The following is a 21,329-nucleotide window of genomic DNA, read 5'->3' on the forward strand; positions in this document are numbered from 1 at the left end:
CTTCAAATTCTAAAACCCCTTAATTTATTTCTTACATATGTATTTATTCTTAGAAGGTGGTGATTATAAACTGTCTTCACTCTCAAGACTCTGAGGAGATAACCATGCACACCTGTTATAATAATGGAGTGACTCTGGTGATGGCTTGAGAAGAAAGATTCTTTATAGACAACCATGATTTGTTTTTCAAGATTTACGTTTCAATTGCTGAGTGAAATAAAAAGTTAAATACAATCTAAAGTGCATATACAGCAGTGTATCAATGTAAACAGAAAGTTTACGTGAACTTGCTCTTGAGCTGTAACTTAAGGTGTCAAAGACAAAAGTCCAGACATGTTTCATTGCTATATGATGAGTTTTTCTCATTATTGTGAGTAGGTAGGGAGTATCTGAACACTGGGAACTGTTTAATCTCTTGATTTGGCAGCCCTTGTAATAGATTATATGAACAGATCCCTTCCTGTCTTTCTTGTAGGAGATAGCTACTGTGTAGAGAATTCATCCCTCCAGGTCCTTTCATATGCCACTGTTTTTCTCAAAACAAAACAAAAAAAAGTACCCATGATAATTACTGTTAGTTTAAGAAAATGTGCACTCTCTCAGTGTTCAGAACAGTAATAAGGAAAGTTAGAATATTGGTCCCTTCTCAATCTCACAGGCCTTGCTTTTATTCTCTTAGGATGTTATTTACTTTGCTCTTCATTTATGAAACGGTTATCCCTTCCACTTTCTATAGTCAGTCTTCAACCCTTCATTCCATTTCAGAGCCTTCTCTTTTTGTATATTATCAAGTAGGACTCCAAAGGCACATAGAGGACTTTAAACTAGTTTCAGTGGCACCGTTAAGGTGCTCTTGGGGGAACTGGAGGTGTGGCTCAAGCTCGAAGACCTGAGTTAAAACCCCAGTTCCACCAAAAACAACTCACTTTAGCTGGACATGGTGACTCACGCCTGTAATCCTGGCTACTTAGGAGGCTGAGATGCGGAGAGTTGTGGTTCAAGGCCAGCCTAGGTAAATAGTTCACGAGACTCCAGCTCCAAAAATAGCCAGAGAAAAACAGGCTAGTTGTGTGGCTCGAGAGGTAACGTGCCTGCTTTGCAAGTGCAAAGCCCTGAGTTCAAGTCCCAGTCCAAGCCCCCCAAAATATGCTCTTGGGGAATATTCTTGTTGTTAATGTATATTCAGGCCAGGCATGGCACACCTGTTTTCCCAGCACTCGGAGGCCGAGGCAGGAGAATCACAAGTTTAAGGCCAGCTTGGGCTATATAGTGGGACTCTCTCTTAGGGGGAAAAAACATATATACTCATGTACATGAGTGTGTGCATGTGTGTGTGTGTGCTGTTGCTATAACAAAAGGATGTCTAGTAGTAGTAAGTACTGTGTACAAAAATATGGTAGGTTAAAGAGGTAGAGAAGTAAAGGTTAGTGCTGTTTTATTTTATTTTGGTAGCAGTGGGATCTGAAGTCAGGCAGGCACTCTACCACTTGATCCATGCCCACAGTCCAAACTAATAACTTTTTTGTATGTTGTTGTTTTAAGACAGGGTCTCAAATACCTGTGACTGGGTATGTGTCAACATTTTTTTTTTGAAGTTCCTCAGGTAATTTTTTTTTCTTTTTTGGGGGAGCAGGTGGTACTGGAGAGTGAATCCAGGGCCTTGAATGTGGTAGGCAAGTGCTCTATCACTAAGCTATATCCCCAGCCCCAAACAATTACACTTTTGATTATAACCCCACTATAAATATACATATATGTATTTCAAAAATATGAATGACATTAGAAGCCATTCTCTTCCAGTTACTTTTGTTTCCTAAGATTAATTTATGATAGAAGCAATCTCAAATTTATTAATGGCTGGGTTCTATAAAAGTTGAGTTTTTATAGATTAATAACCAAATTGCATTTTTTGACAGAAAAAAAGGTGTATCCTATGGTGATTGGCTTCCATGCATAGTCCTTAATAGCCTGTTTAGAACTGATTCAGCAGTTCTATACTTGGATTTCTGTGACAGCCCCCAGTAGGAGCAAAGATGGAGGAGAATACCTTGTAGTAAATGCCCTTTGTATATAGTAGCTTTAAATTTAGTCTTTTGCCACCCGTAATTGGGAATAACCAAATGTTCCCCACTTTGCACAATATCGAAGTATTTGCTGTCCTTCCTGAAGTACAGTTTCTATCCTTCATTTTCTGTCTTTAAGCTGTCTTTCTCTTACCTGAATTCTCTCTCATCAGAAGTCCAGCTCAAGTTTGCTTCTTCCCAAGCCTTTCCTAATCACAGTGTTCCACAGGAAAGAAAGGGAGGGAGGAAGGGAAAAAGAAAGAAGGATGGATGGATGGAAGGAGAATACTAGAAGTATTAAATAACCAGTAATATCAGTGATGAGCTCCTGTAGCGCTTGGCTCTCTGTAAGCTTTGTCTGTTTTGTGCAGCATACACCTGATGTCTCTGAAAAGTGCAAGACTGTCCTGTTTTCCTCTCCTCATTTTGCTTCGACTTCCCAGTAATTGCTTCCTTTAAATACCATATCATCTATGTTCAAAACATAGAAGCAGAGCTTTACGTTCATAAATCAAACTCTAGAGTGGATTTCATGACGTCTAAATTTCTCAAAACCAGTACTTTTTTTTATTATTATTCATATGTGCATACAAGGCTTGGGTTATTTCTCCCCCCTGCCCCCACCCCCTCCCTTACCACCCACTCTACCCCCTCCTCTCCCCCCCACCCCCTCAATACCCAGCAGAAACTATTTTGCCCTTATCTCTAATTTTGTTGTAGAGAGAATATAAGCAGTAATAGGAAGGAACAAGGGTTTTTGCTGGTTGAGATAAGGATAGCTATACAGGGCATTGACTCACATTGATTTCCTGTGCGTGTGTGTTACCTTCTAGGTTAATTCTTTTTGATCTAACCTTTTCTCTAGTTCCTGGTCCCCTTTTCCTATTGACCTCAGTTGCTTTTAAGGTATCTGCTTTAGTTTCTCTGCGTTGAGGGCAACAAATGCTAGCTAATTTTTTAGGTGTCTTACCTATCCTCACCCCTCCCTTGTGTGCTTTCGCTTTTATCATGTGCTCAAAGTCCAATCCCACTGTTGTGCAAAACCAGTACTTTTTTTTTAAATGCGGATTATAATTTCTGCTACTGCATTTTTTTTTAAAGGGCACCAAATTTGTATCCCTTAGAAGAGAAAAAATGAATCAGTTGGTTTTTCTCATTTGTTTTCTTCTGGCCTCTCTAGTTTTTCTGTCAGAGACCTATAATGCTTTTGTTTTGTTTTGTTTTGCCTTATAGCTAGCTTGTAATAATAACCTTTATTGTTTCCACATTTTTGTTAGTGAATATTAATTGTTCAGTGTAGGGGATTCATTTTAATATTTCCATACATGCATGTAATATGCTTTGATGAATATACCCCCTCTACTACTCTTTCTTATCTCCCCTTTCCCAATTCCTCCCTTTTTTATCCTGATTGCATTTTATTTAAATGGATTTCATTATGCACACACATATGAAATACACTTGGAGTATATTCTCCTCCCCCTCTCTTTTTCCCCTCCCTCCAGTTCCCCCCATCCCCTGCCAGTCCTCCTTTAATGTTCAAGTCTGCTTTTTTTCTTTTGCATACGAGAGAATCATGGCATCTTTCTTTCTCTCTTTTTTGCGTTACTGGGGCTTGAATTCAATGCCTTCACCTTAAGCCACTCCCTATTTTTTTGTCAAGAGTTTTTTTCAAGATAGGGTCTTGCAAACTATTTGCCCAGGATGGCTTTGAACCACGATCCTCCTGATCTCTGCCTCCTCAGTAGCTAGGATTACAGGCATGAGCCACCTGCACCCGGCTGCATTTTTCTTTCTTAATCTGGCTTATTTCACTTAACATGGTGATCTCCAGTTCCAGATGATATCATTTCATTCTTTTTTATGTCTGAATAGTACTCTATAGTATATATGCATACATTTTTTATCCTTTCATCTGTTGATGGAGATTTATAGTGTTAAACATACTTGCCTTCGTTATTTTGACTTTGTTGATTTTGAGAGTTCTTTATATGTTTAAGATACCAGTCTCTTGTTGAGTATGTGCTTGGCAGATATTTCTGCCTATCTGTAACTTGTCCTTTCCTCTTCTTAACCAAGGTCATTTGCATTATGAAATTCAGTTTATCAAATTTTCCTTGGATCATGCTTTTGTACTCTTTTTTTTTTTTTTTTGGTGGTATTGAGGTTTTGAACTCAGGCCCTCATACTTGCTAGTCAGGTGCTCTACCACTTGAGCCACTCTGCCAGCTCTTTTTTGTGTTGGGTTTTATGTTTTTTTTTTTTGAGATCGGGTCTTGAGAACTATTTGCTTGGGCTGACCTCAAACCTCCATCCATCTGATCTCTGCCTCCTGAGTAGCTACAATTCCAGGTGTGAGCCACCTGCACCCACATAGCATAATGTTTTAAAGATTCATCTGTGTTATGACATGTACCTCAACATAGTAAAGACATCTGGGACAGACCTATGGCCAACATCAGACTAAATGGGAAAAAACTGAAACCATTTCCTCTAAAGTCAGCAGTGAGATGAGGGTGTCCACTCTCCCCACTCTTACTCAGTATCGTGTTGGAATTCCTAGCCAGAGCAATAAGACAGAAGGAAGGGATTCAAATAGGGAAGGAAAAAATCAAATTATCCCTATTTGCAGATAATATATCTTGTATGTAATAGATCCTAAAAAAAAAAAAAAGCTCCATCAAAAAGACTCTTAGGTCTTGTAAACATGTTTGGCAAAGTAGCAGGATCCAAAGTCAAAACTACACTGAGATTCCATCTTACCCCAGTCAGAATGTCAGTCATCAAGAGAACAAGCAACATAGGCTGGGAAGGCAGGGGTGGGGGGACCTTCATACACTGTTCACTGTTGGTGAGAGTATAAATTCGTGCAGCCATTATAGAAATCAGTATGGAGGCTCCTGAAAAACTAAAAGAAATATCCTGCTGAACTACTCTTGGGCCTCTGTATGAAGGAGTAAGGCAACATATAATAGAGATTCTTGCACACCCAAAGTTACTCCAGCACTAATCACACTAGGTGAACTATGGAATCAGCCCAGGTGCCCAACAGTAGGTGGGTGGTGAAGAAAATGTGGTACATATACATAGTGGAGCAGGCATAAAGAATCAAATTATGTCATTTTTGGAAAAGTGAATGGAATCACAGATCATCATGTTAAGGGAGATAAGCCCACAGAAAGTCTACTTTCTACTGCATGTTTTTCTCTCTTGTGATTCTAATCCTAAAACAATAACAGCAGTAATAATGGAACATGATTGCAAAAGGGACCAGCAGGAGAGAGGAGGGGAATGGAGAGGGTGATGGAGGGAATAGGGTTAAAGTACACTATGTATATGTATGAAAATTGCATAACCAAACCTACTAGCATGGTTTTCAAAGTGGGGAAGGGGGATAAGAAAGGAATGGAAGGGGGTGGACTGATAAAGTACACTGCATGCATGCATTGAAATACCACAGTGAAACCCTGTGTTCAACTTACACCAGTAAAAATACTTAATGTTACTGCTGGGCAGGTGGCATGCACCTGTAATCCCAGTACTTAGAAGGCTGAGGCAGGAGGATTGCAAATTCAAGGCCAGCCTGGCTACATGGTGAGACCCTGTCTCTAAAGATAAAACAAAAGAACAAAGTTACTTACATGATGACCACTTTTGAGGAAGTGCCAGAATGTTTTCCCAGTGCTGCACTATTTTACATTGCTGCCAGCAGGGGACAGGGTTCTGATTTCTCCAATCCTTGCCAACATTTTGCTTTACAATTTTATTTTGAAAAAAAATACTGAGTAAATACTGCTGCCTGTGTGATATGCCTTTGTGGAAAGACGCTGCAGGCTCTCTGGTGGGGTGCCAGCACCATTCGGGAGAGAGTTCAGAGGAATATCTATCTGGTGCAATGATGGTGCAGAGCAGGGAATGCTGGGAAAAGCTGCAGAGGTCAGTGCCTCCCTTCAGTGTGGTCAGGGCTGGGTCAAAAATCAGACTGTTGTTAACAAACAGAGACAAATGTTTTCTTGCCAGCATTTTGTAAAGATTATGTCCATCCTAGGAGTACTAGCACTATCTCCTTGTGATTGTGATTTACATGTGCATGTTGCTAGTGATTCTGATTCATTTCCAGTTAGTTTGTGTGAAGTACATTAAGTGTGAGGTTTGGTTTTTGGTTTTTGTCTGTGGATGTCAGTTGCTCCAGCACCACTTGTTGAAAAGATGCTGTCCTTTGTCAGAGGTCAGTTGAGTATGGTTGGGTGAGTGTACTTTGGGTTTTCTCACCTGTTCCCTTGAGCTCTGTCTGTTTCCTGCCAACACCACACAGTCCAAGTCCTAAGTCTGCATAACAATTCTTGAAATCAGGTAGACTGATTATTCCTCTTTTCTCCTTTTCAAAACTGCTTTGGGTGTTCCAATTCCTTGGTTTTCCAGAAAATTTCAGAATGATTTTGCTAGGATTTTGATGGGAAGTTGCCTTCAGCCCATATATCAGTTTGAGAAGAATTGACATCTTCACCACGTTGAATCTTCTTGTCCATGAACATGATTTCTGTATTAGATCTTCTGTGATTTATTTCTTCACAAGTTTGTCGTTTTCAGCATTATACATCATAGATACGTTTTATTAGACTTATACCTCTTTAATTTTTAATCAAGGTTAGGGACTATTTTCTGAAAGCATTTTGTCAAATGATTTTTCTGTATCAGTTGATAGGATTATGTAATTTTTTCCTTAAGTCTGTTGATATAATAGATAACAGATTGATTTTCACATAGAGAACCAGTGTTGCATCATTGGAGTACATTATCCTATTTGTCATGGTATATAGTTCCTTTTTTTTATTATTCATTTCCATTTGCTAATAGTTTAAGATTTTTCATGATTTTGAGGGATATTGGTCTGTAGTTTTTGTATTGCTTTTGTATCAGAATAGCTGATCATAAAATAAGCTGGGAAAATTTTCCTGCTTTATTTTCCTGAAGCGATTGTATAAAATGTGTTCATTCTTTAGATGTTTGGTACAATTCTCTAGGGAAATTATCTGTGCTTGAAGACTTCTATTTGGGTAGTTTTAAATCATGTATTGAGGGCCGGGGATGTAGCTCAATAGTAAAGCAATGCCTGGGCCTCTGGTTCCATGCATGCATAGCACTGCCAAAAAGTAAAAATGAATTCATTTTCCTTAATAGTTATAGTGCTTGTCAGATTGTGGGGTCCTGTCCATTCCTGGTACTCAGAATTTATGTCACTTTTGTCAGTCTTTCTGGAGATTTGTCAGCATTTATTCTGTTTTATTTATTTATTGCAGTTCTGAGGTTTGAACACAGGGTCTCATGCTTACTAGGTAGGTGTGTACCACTTGAGCCACTCTGACAGCTCTATATTTTTAATCTTTTAATGAACTAGATCTTTCTTTTTTTTTCTATTCTTCAACTTTAATTTCACTGATTTTTGTTCATTTTTTTTCCTACATGCTTTGAGTTTGTTTCTTGCTCTCACTCTCACTCTTGCTCATACTGGAATTTGAACTCAGGGCCTCCCCCTTCCTAGGCAGGCACTGTACGACTCGAGCCATGTCCCCAGCCCATTTTGCTTTAGTTAGTTTTCACATAGGGTCTTGCGTTGTTTTGCTCTGGCAAGCCTGGGCCTTGATCTTCCTACTTAGTCCTGTCACATAGATGGAATTACAGATGAACCACTGTACTTGGCTCATTTGTTAAGATGAGGTCTCGCTAACTTTTTACCTCAAACCATGACCCTCCTGATCTCCACCTCCCAAGTACCTGGGATTATTGTTATATACTATGATGCCAGGGAGTTTGTTTTTTAATTCCTTGTCTTACTGCTTACTGGAAAGACAAAAAAAAAATTGAACTTTGAATGTCTGCAGATATCTTTTTGCTGTCCTCACACTTGATTGATAAATTGGCTGACATAAAATTTTAGCTTGCCTAAGAATTTTGAAAACATTGCTCTGTATCTTTGTTATTTATATATGACCAGGTTTGGATTTTAGGCTTTGTTTTTTGTTTTGTTTGTTTCTATACTTTGATATTCTCTACCCTTTTCTAGTGCTCTGAAGTTTGATGCTATATAGTTATCTTATGTTTTCTCTCTGATTTCTGTTTTCTTTGTATAAATTCCTTTTATTTGAATGTTGCTACCTCTAAGCCAATCTTCTGATTATTTTTTTCTTTCTTTTTGCCCTGTGTTCTGGGAGATATCCTCAATCTCTCTTTCAACTTCTCTTGAGTTTTTCTGTCTTATTATATCATCTTTAATTTCTAGTAATGTTTTTGTTGCTTTTTTGTCTCGTTTCTGTATTGTGAATACAGTTTGATCGTCTCTCCTGAGGTTTTTTTATAAGTAAAGTTTATTGAAGTATAATTTATATACAATAAAAATTCATACTTGTTAGAGTACAGTTTATTTGTTTTACAAGTAACTACCACCACCAAGATGTAGAAGAGTTCTTTGGGAACTTTGACCACCCATAATGTCATAATTTTTATGTGTGGGCTGGTGGGAGTTCTCACAGAGTATCTTCTGCTTTCTTACCTGGAGGGTTTGAGTCTGGTTGCAAACCTTTGTAAGGCAAATGATAGAAGAAGGAAAAGGACCCAACATTTAGCACGTAAAGTTTTGCTTGACCTCCTGTTTTAGAATATGTTCTTTACAACTTCTGTGCCTGGCATTTCCCCTCCCAGAGACTTTGTTTTACATTTTCCATACAGTAAAACTAGTGTTGGCATACCCCTATGTATTCATCCACTTCCGAGCACTTGGAGTGTGAGACCCTATCTCAAAAACAAACCAATGCAAACATTCCAGGCTTTAGTGGAGTGGGGAGCAAGATCCTGAGAATTTAACTGTGCCTTAAATGGACATCCAGGCTGTGCATGTTTTTAGGGTCACCTTCACCCCCACTTCTTGATGTCCTTGATACTGCCACTTCCCAAATCTTGTAGGGATTCTGCCTTTCACCTTTCCCCAATGCTGATTTAGGATATGGTTTTCCCAGTTCTGTTAGGGCAGGTACCACTTTTGCCTTGCAGTTTTATGCCTCTCGAAAGCTAGGTGAACACTCTACTACTTGAGCCACAGCCCCAGGCCTTTTGTTGGTATTTTGTTTTTGAGATAGGTCTCATTAACTTTGCCTAGGCTGGCTTTGAACTTGTGATCCTCTTGCCACTACCTCCCAAGTAGCTGGAATTACAGGCATGCCCCACCACACCCATTAGAAAGTCCCCTTTCTCTATTAAATTGTGGACAAGGCCCTTTGGCTAACTTCTGGCTATTGCTCACTCTGCTACAGCTGGCCTGCAGCCTAAACTCTAGCCACGTGTATCTACTTAAGAGAGTGTCAAACGGTGTTTTGTGCCTTTCATTTCTGCACATGCTGTTGTCTCAATTTGTTGTTTGTCCTTTAAGATTCAATTAAGCTTTGCTGATTGTCCAGCTGCCTCTCTGTCAGAGTGCTTATGGGATTATTTACTTTAAAAAAAAAAAACCCACCCTAGAGGTTTCTTAGCCCAAGAATATACAGGTGAAAGGGCTGTGCAGGAGGTGATACAATATTTGAAAATTGTGTGCATTTGTGTACAGAAGAGTTTGAAATGCGCATCTGGAATACCTGTGGAGCTTTTTTTCCCCCCTGTATGCTCTCTGATGTGATTTTTTTTTTTTTTTAAGTGCAGTTGCTTTGGGCTCTACTGTAGAGGCTTGCTGGGTAGACTCTAAAGTTATGGCTTAGTAAGGTGCATTTTCAGAAAGCTTCCTAGATGATTCTTTAGAACAGGATTTCTAAGCATCATTTATGTTATCTACAGAGCCTTACATATAATAAGTGATAAGTACTTTTTAATGTATAAACAAAGAATGAACGGGAAATGTATCTTTAGGGCTTGACCTAAAATTAATTCCCTGTGTAAAACCAGATTATAAGCGGGGAAATCACTAATCCCCTCTGTATGTAAATGAAGTCATAGCATCTATTTCTCCCACCACCTCCACCTTTGGATGTAATTAGGATAATAAGAGGATGGATTATTTTTTTCAAAAGAAGAAGACAGCTTTGGAGAGCTAGCTGCAAGATTGGGGGAAAAAAAGTTTAAGGGTTAGACATAGGTCAGACCAGATGTGCGTAGTCTGATTTTGGTTCCTCTGATTGCTTAGGGTTTTAGGTTTTTTTCCCCAACATGTGGTCCAAAATATTAAATGTCTGTACATTGAGATGTCATAGATACCACCACTTTATAAACCTGAATTCTCATTTCATTAAAATGGTTAGAGATAGGGAAAGTAGAGAGATTTACATATTGCTTTGGCAAAAACATACAATATTATTTTAACTAGTTGCAACTAAAGAATGAGAATCAGAGCCTCGATTTCCTGGAATGCCCTGCTGTGTGCTTCCTCATTGTTTAGTCTTAAAAGTAGAACTGTGTCCTGGGCTGTACTCGGAAGCCTCTTTTATGCAGCATGGAGCCGTAGATGTGTTGTTGAGTGTACGTTAAAGAAATGACCATGCTCCTTTTATTTTGTGTAGGTGTTCAAAAGATTATGGCATCTGAAACCCACAATGTTAAGAAACGGAACTTCTGTAATAACATTGAGGATCATTGCATTGGTCTTCCTAGAAAAAGGATCCCTAATTTCACTAATAAGAACATGAAGGAGGTGAGTCCATGAATTCTAGGTAATGAGTAAGGAGTTTAAACTACCAGGTCTGTAGATATGCTTAGATTTTTTAAACAATGTGAAGAGAATGATTTTGCTTAATCTCATAAATTTAGTAGATTTAATGGAGCATAACCATTAACATTCCTAAAGCTCTAAAACCTTTTTGGCAAGTGACCATTTTTGTAAGCTATAATTTGATATTTTATCTTTCAAGGGTCTCAGAGATGGTTTTAGCTCATCACTGCAAGGTTCATTAGCACCATGGTAAACTTTAGCTCACTTATTAAGCATACACAAGCGTAGTATATGACTAGTGGTGTGAAAAATAGGGAGAGAGCCCTGTTGTTTTGCCAAACATACCTACCAACAATGCTGTTGTACCTCATGGTTGAGACGCCAGCATTAGGACAGAGAAAACTTAACCAGGAAAAATATGCCTGCTGAGTTTTAGATTTGTTAGTCAGAAAGTTTATGTAACACTACTAAAGAATATAATGGCCTACAAAATCTTACTTTAATTTTTCAGGTTAAGAAATCTCCAAAACAGTTGGCTGCTTACATAAACAGGTAAGAGTTTGTTTAAAGTTTGTGACAAACAGTAAATCTCGAAACATGGGTTAACTTATTGGCAAACAGCTCCTCTGTGCCAGGCTGTGCACTGATAAATGTACCAATATTGCCTGTACTCCTTATGTAGTGTACTTGGTAGGTGTCATCACCCCAAACAGTCATGAGGAAGCTAATGAAGAGAGGGAACACATGACCGGTCAGGGTCATACAGCTGTAAAGTGCTTAAACTGGTGTTCATTCTCAGACCGCAGACCCTCCCAGCTCTAAAGGCACCTTCTACAAAACTCCGGTTTCAGGTGTAACCTGAGGTTCTGGGGGTGGGTCCCTGGCGTCTTTGAGCATTTGTGAAGTCAAAACTACTTTCATAGTAATACTAAGACGTAAGTCTCCTTCGTTTTCCTTGTCTTGCTCGTGTACAGTAGAGCTTTCCAGAGGTGACCTATCCTTCAATAAGATGAGACTAAATGTAGAAGCAGAAATGAGACTCCAGCTGTCTTCTGCTAAGCCAAATATTAGAATTTTAAAAATGTAAACTCTGCTATTCTTCTATTCTTTTTTTTTTATTGTTCCACAAAATACGGTTGTTTTGGTAAAATATTCTGATAGTAAGTATGTTAACCATCTTTCCTCAGATAAACAACTTATGTGGAGGAGACATTTGTTTTGACTAGGTGTGGTGGAGCATGCCTATAAACCCAGCACTTGGAGGCTGAGGTTGCAGAATTGTGAATCAAGGCCAGCCTATGTTACCTAGGAGGCCTCTGTCTTAAAAAATACATTTATTTATTTATTTATTTATTTATTTATTTATTTATTTATTTATTTATCTATCTATCTATCTATCTATCTATCTATCTATCTATCTATCTATCTATATACCCTGTTTGCTTTGGGCCAGTTAGCAGGGCAATAGATTCTAGTGATGAATAGGTGGTAGACAAAACTGCTCACCTTATGGTGGTAAGGAAGAGAAAGACAGAAAAGAAAAAAGTTCTTGACTCTAATATCCCCTTTAAGAGCACATCCTCAGTGACCTAACTTCCTTTCTCTTGGCCCCACCTCCTGAAGGTTTTAACACCTCGAAGAAGCATCAAAGGCTGGCAACCAAGTAGCACATGTGATCTGAGGGGACACTTAAGATCCAAACCATAACAATGTCTTGAGTTACAAATTAACAAATATTTTAACTTTTTCTCAGATTTAGCTTTTGATATTAGTTGGTATTACCCACATAAACAATTCTCTTGAATCCTCAAAATTTTAATAAGTACAAACCATCCTGACCCTAAGACATTTAGAAACCACTGTACTCTGAGATAAACTTTAAAATATTCAAACTTGCACAATTTATTTGTCACTTTGTTAGAAAAAGATTAACTGTCTCAAAGTGTTACAGTTTTCTTATTCACAAAATTCTGTTCCTTACTAGAATCTACTGCCCGCTAACTGGCCCAAAGCACACAGGGTATATTCTGAAAGCATCTAGTTAATTTGGTATAAAGTGTTACATCCTTTATATTACCTTCCACGTAATTTATAGCTTTTATCTTCCTCTTGAAACTAAGAGTTAACATTTTTATTATTCTATTTATCTGTTAAATATTTAAAAGTTCACATTTTTTTAACTGAAGAAAATAAATTCTTTTTACAGAACAGTTGGACAAGCTGTGAAAAGCCCAGATAAACTACGTAAGGTGATCTATCACAGAAAGAAAGTTCATCATCCCTTTCCAAATTCTTGTAACAGAAAAAAGCAGTCCCTTATAAGTGGGGGCTGTGACATGGCAAATAAAGAAAATGAACTAGCTTGTGCAGGACCCCTGTCTGGAAAGTTACCCCATGACAGTCGAACATACTTGGTTAACTCCAGTGAGGCTGGTTCTGCACAGACAGAAAGCTCATCATCGAAATACAGTGGATTTTTTTCTGAAGTAAGTCACATTTCCAAGTCATTTTTAACTTAACTGTATTTCTGTTATACTATTGTTTTTTCTTTGCCTTATGCTCTTAGCAGAATACTTTATCACCAATTGAATACAGATTTACTTGAGTGATAGGAACTCCCTGAGACATTTTTCTAGATTTGCCAAATTTGCATCAGTAGTTTAGCCCATTTCTCTAAGTTAGCAGTATCTAAGATGGAATGAAAAGTCTTACAGGTTGCTATATGTCAGGAATGACAAGTTGACCTGCAGAGATTTAAAGGAAGACAGAAGGAGAAATCTTGCCTAAAGAATGGTCAATGCCACCTGTTCTCCAGGCACACTTTGCGGGGCTCTTTTTGTACAGGCAACCCTGCCTCTGTTCTTCTAACCAAAGCATTTGTATATGTGGACACATGTACATACATTAAGACATTTACTGATACATAGTTTTAGTAGGCAAGACTGCACAGGATCAATCTAAGTAAGTTACGGTATATAAAGACTGGATAGTATGCTGTTTTTAAAAAAGAGTTTGATCTGTATTGACATTGAAATATGTTCCTATATTCACATAGATGAAAAAACAAGATTTTTGAAAGTATAGATAATTTTTAGGGTTTTTTTAGAGTGTTACTATCTATACCTTTGTTTTGAAAATATACGTACTATTCTATTAACTGTAATTACTTCTGGGAAGTGACGTTAGATGTTTTTGTGAGCAAGTAGGAAATACTTGCTTTTTGTCTCACATAATTCTGTGTTAAACTTTTTTTTTTTCTTTTTTGCCGTACTGGGGTTTGAACTCAGGGCTTCACCATTGCTAGGCAGGCACTCTTACTGCTTGAGCCATTCTATCAGCCCTTTTTTTTTTTTATTGTTTTATTATTCATATGTGCATACTAGGCTTGGGTCATTTCTCCCCCCTACCCCCACCCCCTCTCTTACCACCCACTCCGTCCCCTCCCTCTCCCCCCACCCCCTCAATACCCAGCATAAACTATTTTGCCCTTATCTCTAATTTTGTTGAAGAGAAGGTGTCTTACCTATCCTCACCCCTCCCTTGTGTGCTCTCGCTTTTATCATGTGCTCATAGTCCAGTCCCCTTGTTGTGTTTGCCCTTGATCTAATGTCCGCATATGAGGGAGAACATACGATTTTTGGTTTTTTGGGCCAGGCTAACCTCACTCAGAATGATGTTCTCCAATTCCATCCATTTACCAGCGAATGATAACATTTAATTCTTCTTCATGGCTGCATAAAATTCCATTGTGTATAGATACCACATTTTCTTAATCCATTGTCAGTGGTGGGGCATCTTGGCTGTTTCCATAACTTGGCTGTTGTGAATAGTGCCGCAATAAACATGGGTGTGCAGGTGCCTCTGGAGTAACCTGTGTCACAGTCTTTTGGGTATATCCCCAAGAGTGGTATTCCTGGATCAAATGGTAGATCAATGTTTAGTCTATCAGCCCTTTTTGTGATGGTTTTTTCCAAGACCCTGTCTTATGAACTGTTTGGCCAGGGCTGGCTTCAAACCCAGCCCTCCTGATCTCTGCTTCCTGGGTAGCTAGGATTACAGGTGTGAGCCATGGGCACCTGGCTATGTTAAACTTTTTGCAGTAGGAATATATTACCTTTTATACAAATAGATACGTTTACACTATACTATAAAGCACTTGTCACAGAACTGAGTTTTTGTGGTTTCTTCCTCATGCTTTTGAGTTGTTAATAACTATTCTGTATGTTTACTTTTTCCCTTTATGTATGTTTAGAAAATTAATCCTATGAGTCAGCTAAAAGTATTTTATATATTTTTTTAAATGACAGCAAGCAAGTTAAAAAACAGGTGCTATATTTGTTGACAGCATCTGTCTGCTGTGTTCAACTGCAGTATTCTTTTGGAGGCCCAGTATAAAGAGACCTCTGCATAATTTACAACTATGTCTACCAGCCTGTTTTCATTCAAAAAATAGCCTAATGTTTCAGTGTGCTTTTTAACAAATTAGATTATTACTTTTCAGGTTTCTCAGGACCATGAAACAATGGCTCAAGTTTTGTTCAGCAGGAATTTGAGATTGAATGTAGCTTTAACTTTCTGGAGAAAGAGAAGTATAAGTGAGCTTGTAGCTTATTTGGTGAGGTGAGTGTGGCTTTTTATATTCTTTGTTCAACCAGGGTAATTTTCAATGTGATACTGTGCCTTTTTTATTTTTAATGTTTTTATTGACTAAAAATTTAAACTTACTGTATTTAGATTCCATAAGGACACAGTGTAGCTTAAATTATGCTCATCACCAGTCTGAATAACTAGAATACAGAAAACCATCTGCTTTATCAGATTGAGCACAGCTGTTACTTTTTCTGATTACAATTCTCTCCTTATCTATAAAGCTAAGCTGTTCTAGTGTGGGAAAACTAATTTGTAAGTCCCATTTGAGTGGGAATTATAAGCATTACCTTCCTCGTTGTAGTCAAGTCTTTTAGATACTGCCTTAGTGACCACCTAATCTAAAAATCCTTGTTTTGTCACTCACCACCTCCTTTTCTTGTTTCATTTTTTTACATAGCAATTACCATGGACAACCTACTCTGTATATTTTACTTGTTTACTTGTTTATTGTCTGACTCTGACCCACCCCAACCACCTGTACTCAGAAACACCCTAGAAAGCAAGCCCTCTCTTTGTTTTTGCTGTGTCCCCAGCACCTGACTCTTCATAGGTACTGAAATTATTTGTTAAATAGTAAATCTCTTAAAAGCAGAATGGAGGTTATAATATAAAAGGAAATCAGGAATCAGTGCTCTAAGCCATGTCCTTCTTGTGCTCACAGGATAGAAGACCTTGGAGTTGTCGTAGATTGCCTTCCTGTGCTCACCAATAGGTAAAACAGTATTGGTAAAACAGTATTTTTTAGAAAAGAATAAACTTGAAGAAGAGCAAATTGTAACCTGTTCATATTTTAAAACTTAGTATCTTTTAGTTTACAGGAAGAAAAGCAATACATCTCACTTGGCTGCTGTGTGGACTTGTTGCCTCTAGTAAAATCATTACTTAAAAGCAAATTTGAAGAGTAAGTGCTAATTAAATCTCAATTTGTTTTCCTCTTTCAACATTTCTGATTTTGTGCTTTGTGGACACATAGGAGATTAGGCTCCGTGAGACATGTACATGGTTTCTGTGTTGAGGGAGCATAGTATGATTAGGAAAGGAATGTGAGACGGCCAAAGGACAGTTACAGAAGCATCTGTTACCCAGTTCCATAAAGTGCAGTTTTCTGAAGTAGATCATGAAAGTACTGAAATATGTTTTAAAAGGGAAAAGATCGATTCACTTGTATATTTCTGGGGGGAAGAGTATCATCTTTTGTAAAGGCTTCTTAGATAAAAGCACTTGAATTTTGTCTCAAATTGTCATTTCAGATATGTAATAGTTGGTTTGAACTGGCTTCAAGCAGTAATAAAAAGGTGGTGGTCAGAACTGTCATCCAAAGCAGAAGTTATAAATGATGGGTGAGCATAACTAAAGATAATTCATGCTGAAATTTTCTTAGAAAAGCAGCTTATTTAAATGAGATGGTCATTTTATTCCATGGTCATCAGTGTATAATATTTATTCTCTTCATTTTCAGAGATATATTAAGTTGAGATATTATTTATTTGTGAAAAATCACATATGTATCTCTTATTCTGGCAGAACCTTGCTTGCTTATTTTGTTTTGTTTTTTTGAGACCAGGTCTCACTCTGTAGCCCAGACTGGCCTTGAGTTCCACAGTCTTCCTACCTTGGCCTCCTAAGTGCTGGGATTACAGTTATGTGTCACCACACTTAGTTCTGCCCTTCACTATGGAAGGAAGAACATCACATCATTGGTTTGATTTCCACCCTCCCCCCCCATATGCATTATTTGAGAAAGAGATTCTCTTAGTGCACTGAGGAATGGAGGCATCCTGCAGGCTCCTTTGGCTGTCCAGACTTAACTTGAAAGTCTAGTCTGAATTATAGTTCTAAAACTATTGCACTCATCATAATTAGAGTGTTGCCTCATTGTGAAAATGTGTGGGTGTTGTACCAAATGAGCCAGACTGTCGGGAAACCTCAAAAAAGCCTCCCAATCTTATTTCTAGGCTTCCAGAACTTCAAGCTTTATACCCAAGAACAGGTTGTCCATATGCCTAATTGTTTGCTTACCTGCTTTGACAACTAAATAACCTCCAATTTCTGTGATTGACACGTACTACTCTACATACTTACTTGACTTTAAATAATGTATAATTTTCTCCTGGTGATAAATTGAAAATTTTAAAACTGTTTTCATTAAGCTGTATTTACTACCAAAGTCTATATCCTACTATTTGCTTTGTGGTTTTTCTTTTTTTCCCTCTTAGAAATATTAAGATTTTAAGACAACAGTTAAGTGGATTGTGGGAACAGGAAAACCGTCTTACTTTGGTTCCAGGATATACTGGTAATATAGCTAAGGTAATCTATAAGTCAATGTCATATTTATGGATGTTTAAAATCTTGTAGGTATGAGTGTGGTGACCTTATCAGGAAACACAAGAATTAGCCACTGAATATGTTGTGTTATACAGCCGCAGAAATGCTGGGTCAGAGAATATGCAATGACTTACATCTAATCAAAGAAAAATATTTTTAAAAAGAATCCAGACAAGGATAGCACCGGAAAAGGCAGTGACACTCAGGAAGCAAGAAATATAGAACACAGTCAAAGGATTTTAGAGTATTAATGCTTGCTTTGCATTTGCTGATGTCATGCTTTTTGAGAGAGTGAACTGTTAAGTCACAGAAGGGATTTAACATTGATCTCTATTGATATGTTTGTGCCTTTTTAAAGGAAAAGGTACATTGCTAGTTTGGATTTTAATAGTTAAAGTCCAGAAAACACTGGTAGTTATAACTGCAGAAAAAAGTGATTGCTAAGAAACAGGTCCATCCTGACACTGGGCATACTGCTGTCATTAAGCAGGCATCACCCAGAATATGAGAGCATCAACGAGAGCAGTCATGGACTTGGAAAGTTCTTCTTGGATACCTCAAAAAAGGAAACAGGGTGACATTAGCAAGCACTGTGTGTAATTATAGTCTGTAGAATTATTTTCAACTCAACTATGATTATCAGCCCATATTAATTAGATAGATTCCTGGGTCTCTCTGTGACAGAGCATGCATGGCTATAGCATGCTTTGCTCAAATCCACCCTCCTTAACAACTTGTGGATACATACTGATAAAAATTAAATTCCTGTTAGTTATTTGTTGTTTCAGAGTTCTTTGTTGTTTCAGAGTATGCATATCATCTTGCCCTGAAAAGGCCTTGTATTCTGGATAGTACAACTGAAAAATGATTGTTTCTTTAAAATTTTGCCTTTAATTTAAATTTTTATGAAGGGAGGAGCTTTATTGTAAACATGGCCTGGAGGTATTATCTTAGCTGATAGAATGGCTCAAGTGGTAGAGCGCCTGTCTAGCAAGAGTGAGGCCCTGAGTGAAACCTCATTACCACCAAAAAAGAAAAACAGAGAGAGATACTATCTTATTACTAAATACTACTGAGTGATTGCAAAGCTAATGAGATGTCACCAGAGCCCACGGTAAAACCTTTGTTACAAGATTAAACCCTCGACTAATTTTTAATTTTTTCAGTTTTACCTAGCACTGATGGAATTTCTGTGAATGTTAACAGTGATAGCAGAGTTGTCTGAGCACAGGAATCAAACCATTCACTCATCACACACCAGCATTTACTTGACTGTGTGCCAGACTCTGTGCAGACAGAAAAGTCAAATAAGGCTTGTCTTTCTCCTTCTTATAAAGGTCACAGAGGGAATCTAAGGCACATCAAGCAGCAAGAAAGAGAAAGGAAAATGGGTTGTGTATGTTTGTATTTTCTATACTGGCTAATGAAATGTTTTTGTTTTATCCTCTAAGGATGTAGATGCTTATTTATTACAGTTGCATTGAGAGATTCCATCTACTAAAGAGCATCTGATTATTCCAAACATCGCTGGACTATATGATTTCTAAAAATAGATCTCTTCTGAGAAATGTGAACTGTGGAAGAAATCAAAACCATTTTTCTTTTAAAAGGCCACATAATGAAACCACTAATGAAACCCTAACAATGTACTTCACATTGAAGTGGAAAATATCCAGGAAGAGCAGCTCTAACTTGAATGGGTGAAGTGCACTAAGAAGATTGTCGCCTCCGCTGCTTCAGGATTCATATGGTTATTTGATAACATTGTTTCAGAACTACTGGTCTGAATGCAATCCTGCAAAAAAAAATAATAATAATAATTTATATTATGTGAAAAAATAAGACAGGACTTATGACTAGGAACTACAAAGACCAATCATCATTAGTTTTTATTGTGTTTTATAAAAAACACTTACATGTATGCAGCTATTTTCTTATGTTAAAAAGACTTTGAAAACTAAAACCACCATAATGTCATCAATATTAAAATTTTTGTCCACACTGATACTGTGTATACAAAATGCCTTAATTATCAATAAGCCAATGTGTTATGATACCAATATGTTTTTAACAAATTAAAACCAATCATGCTTCTGGCATGGTAAAATCATGGAACTAAATCAGGGGTTTACATTCATGTAGAGCGTTATTGTTGAGACAGATTCCACACCACTTTTTAAACTTGAGAGTGTATATTTAGTATTTCTGATTTTTTTTTTTTGCCACAATCTTCATATCATGTATGTATGCGTTATCCCTATATAAAGAAAAAGATGAATATGTATCTGTATGAATGTTTAACTGGAAATGACCATGGCGTTGGCTAATTTATATTCACTTTTTGTACATAAATTTCTAATATTTTTCATTTCTGTATCATTTAAACAGCCTTCATTTGAGTAAATTCACTAAATATTTCTATTTTTTGCTTTTCTAATTCTGATTTTATTTGAATTCTTATTCTTTCTCACTACGTGTGTTTTAAAGTGTTACATGCAGTGTTTAGAATTGTTTACAGTTAGTGCTGACCTTGTGTTTTAAATTCCAACACTTACATTGCTACCTCCTCTAATGGTTAGTATGAAATGCCAGCAAGCTGTATGAAGTCTTTTTTTTTTTTTAAATACCATTTTTGGTGTCAGTGAACCCATATCTAGAATGTCTTAACAGCTCTGATTTCACCTGTCTCGAAACTGACTGGGTTTAATACCACTATTGGGGTTCATCTATCGTCTTAGGATTCCTAAGCCTGACAGGCATCTGATACAGATAAAATCAGATTCTCTAAAGAAGGAAGTCTTTGCATTGGCCCCATTGGTGACTACTGATGTGAGTCTCCAGTGTCTTCCTTGCTGTAGAAATGTTACCTTTCTCTGAATTCTATTTTTGTATACTATGTGCTCCTCACAGTGAGCATCAATTGTAATAACTGGCTCTTAAGTGTTTCAAGCAGCTTAATTCTGGATTACTGCACTTACTTGAGAAGTGAGTTATTTAAGAAGTCATTTTTCAGGATGTGGGAATTTGAATCATAAACCTGAGTCATCTCTGTGAAACCTTAAGGTGATAAAGTACAACCTTTCTTTGTTCTTACTCCTTTAGCTATCACTGTCTTAGTTACAGTTGAGCAAGTTAACTTGGTTGGAGTGTGGTGATCTTGTGGCTGGGGATAGCAACCTGGTCCTTTCCTAACTAAGTTCATCAGCTCACAGCTACAGATGGCACCTTGCCTCAGGTGTTCACCTCACAGGTGCAGCTGTTGGGCATAAACCCTGACCCTCAAGCACAAAGATAAGTAAAATGATTGGTAATATATTCAAAATAGCTCTAAAATGCTGTATAATTTTTAGTTTTTCAGTATTAAATAATGCTGGGTTAAATTACTGACTACACATCTTTAAAAGTCAAAATTTAATAAGTCAAATATCAGTAAAAATTAGGTACAAATAAAAATGAAAAGTACTAGCTTTCTCTCCATTTTTGGCTGTACTAGGATTTGCACTTGGGCTACACGCTTGCAAAGCAGGTGCTGTACCACTTGAGCCACACCTCCAGTCCATAAGCACTCTGCTTTTAACACTGGTTTCTCTGCTGAAGTT

The 21,329-nt window shown here is 37.5% G+C and overlaps 1 protein-coding gene across 2 annotated transcripts in view; it reads left to right on the top strand.

Moving 5' to 3' along the window:
* Nucleotides 1-20,167, top strand: part of Katnbl1 (katanin regulatory subunit B1 like 1) — a 35,458-nt gene extending 15,291 nt beyond the window's left edge. For both annotated transcript variants that reach the window (XM_020168268.2, XM_074065575.1), the window contains 9 exons: nucleotides 10,604-10,734; nucleotides 11,264-11,304; nucleotides 12,959-13,238; nucleotides 15,254-15,372; nucleotides 16,064-16,114; nucleotides 16,214-16,303; nucleotides 16,653-16,742; nucleotides 17,619-17,712; nucleotides 19,182-20,167. In XM_020168268.2, coding sequence (XP_020023857.1) covers nucleotides 10,618-10,734; nucleotides 11,264-11,304; nucleotides 12,959-13,238; nucleotides 15,254-15,372; nucleotides 16,064-16,114; nucleotides 16,214-16,303; nucleotides 16,653-16,742; nucleotides 17,619-17,712; nucleotides 19,182-19,214 — 915 coding nt within the window. In that variant the 5' untranslated portion in view covers nucleotides 10,604-10,617 and the 3' untranslated portion in view covers nucleotides 19,215-20,167. The remainder of the gene's footprint in view (nucleotides 1-10,603; nucleotides 10,735-11,263; nucleotides 11,305-12,958; nucleotides 13,239-15,253; nucleotides 15,373-16,063; nucleotides 16,115-16,213; nucleotides 16,304-16,652; nucleotides 16,743-17,618; nucleotides 17,713-19,181) is intronic.
* Nucleotides 20,168-21,329: the final 1,162 nt, after the last annotated feature.

Source organism: Castor canadensis, chromosome 2 (assembly GCF_047511655.1).
Source record: "Castor canadensis chromosome 2, mCasCan1.hap1v2, whole genome shotgun sequence".
NCBI lineage: Eukaryota > Metazoa > Chordata > Mammalia > Rodentia > Castoridae > Castor > Castor canadensis.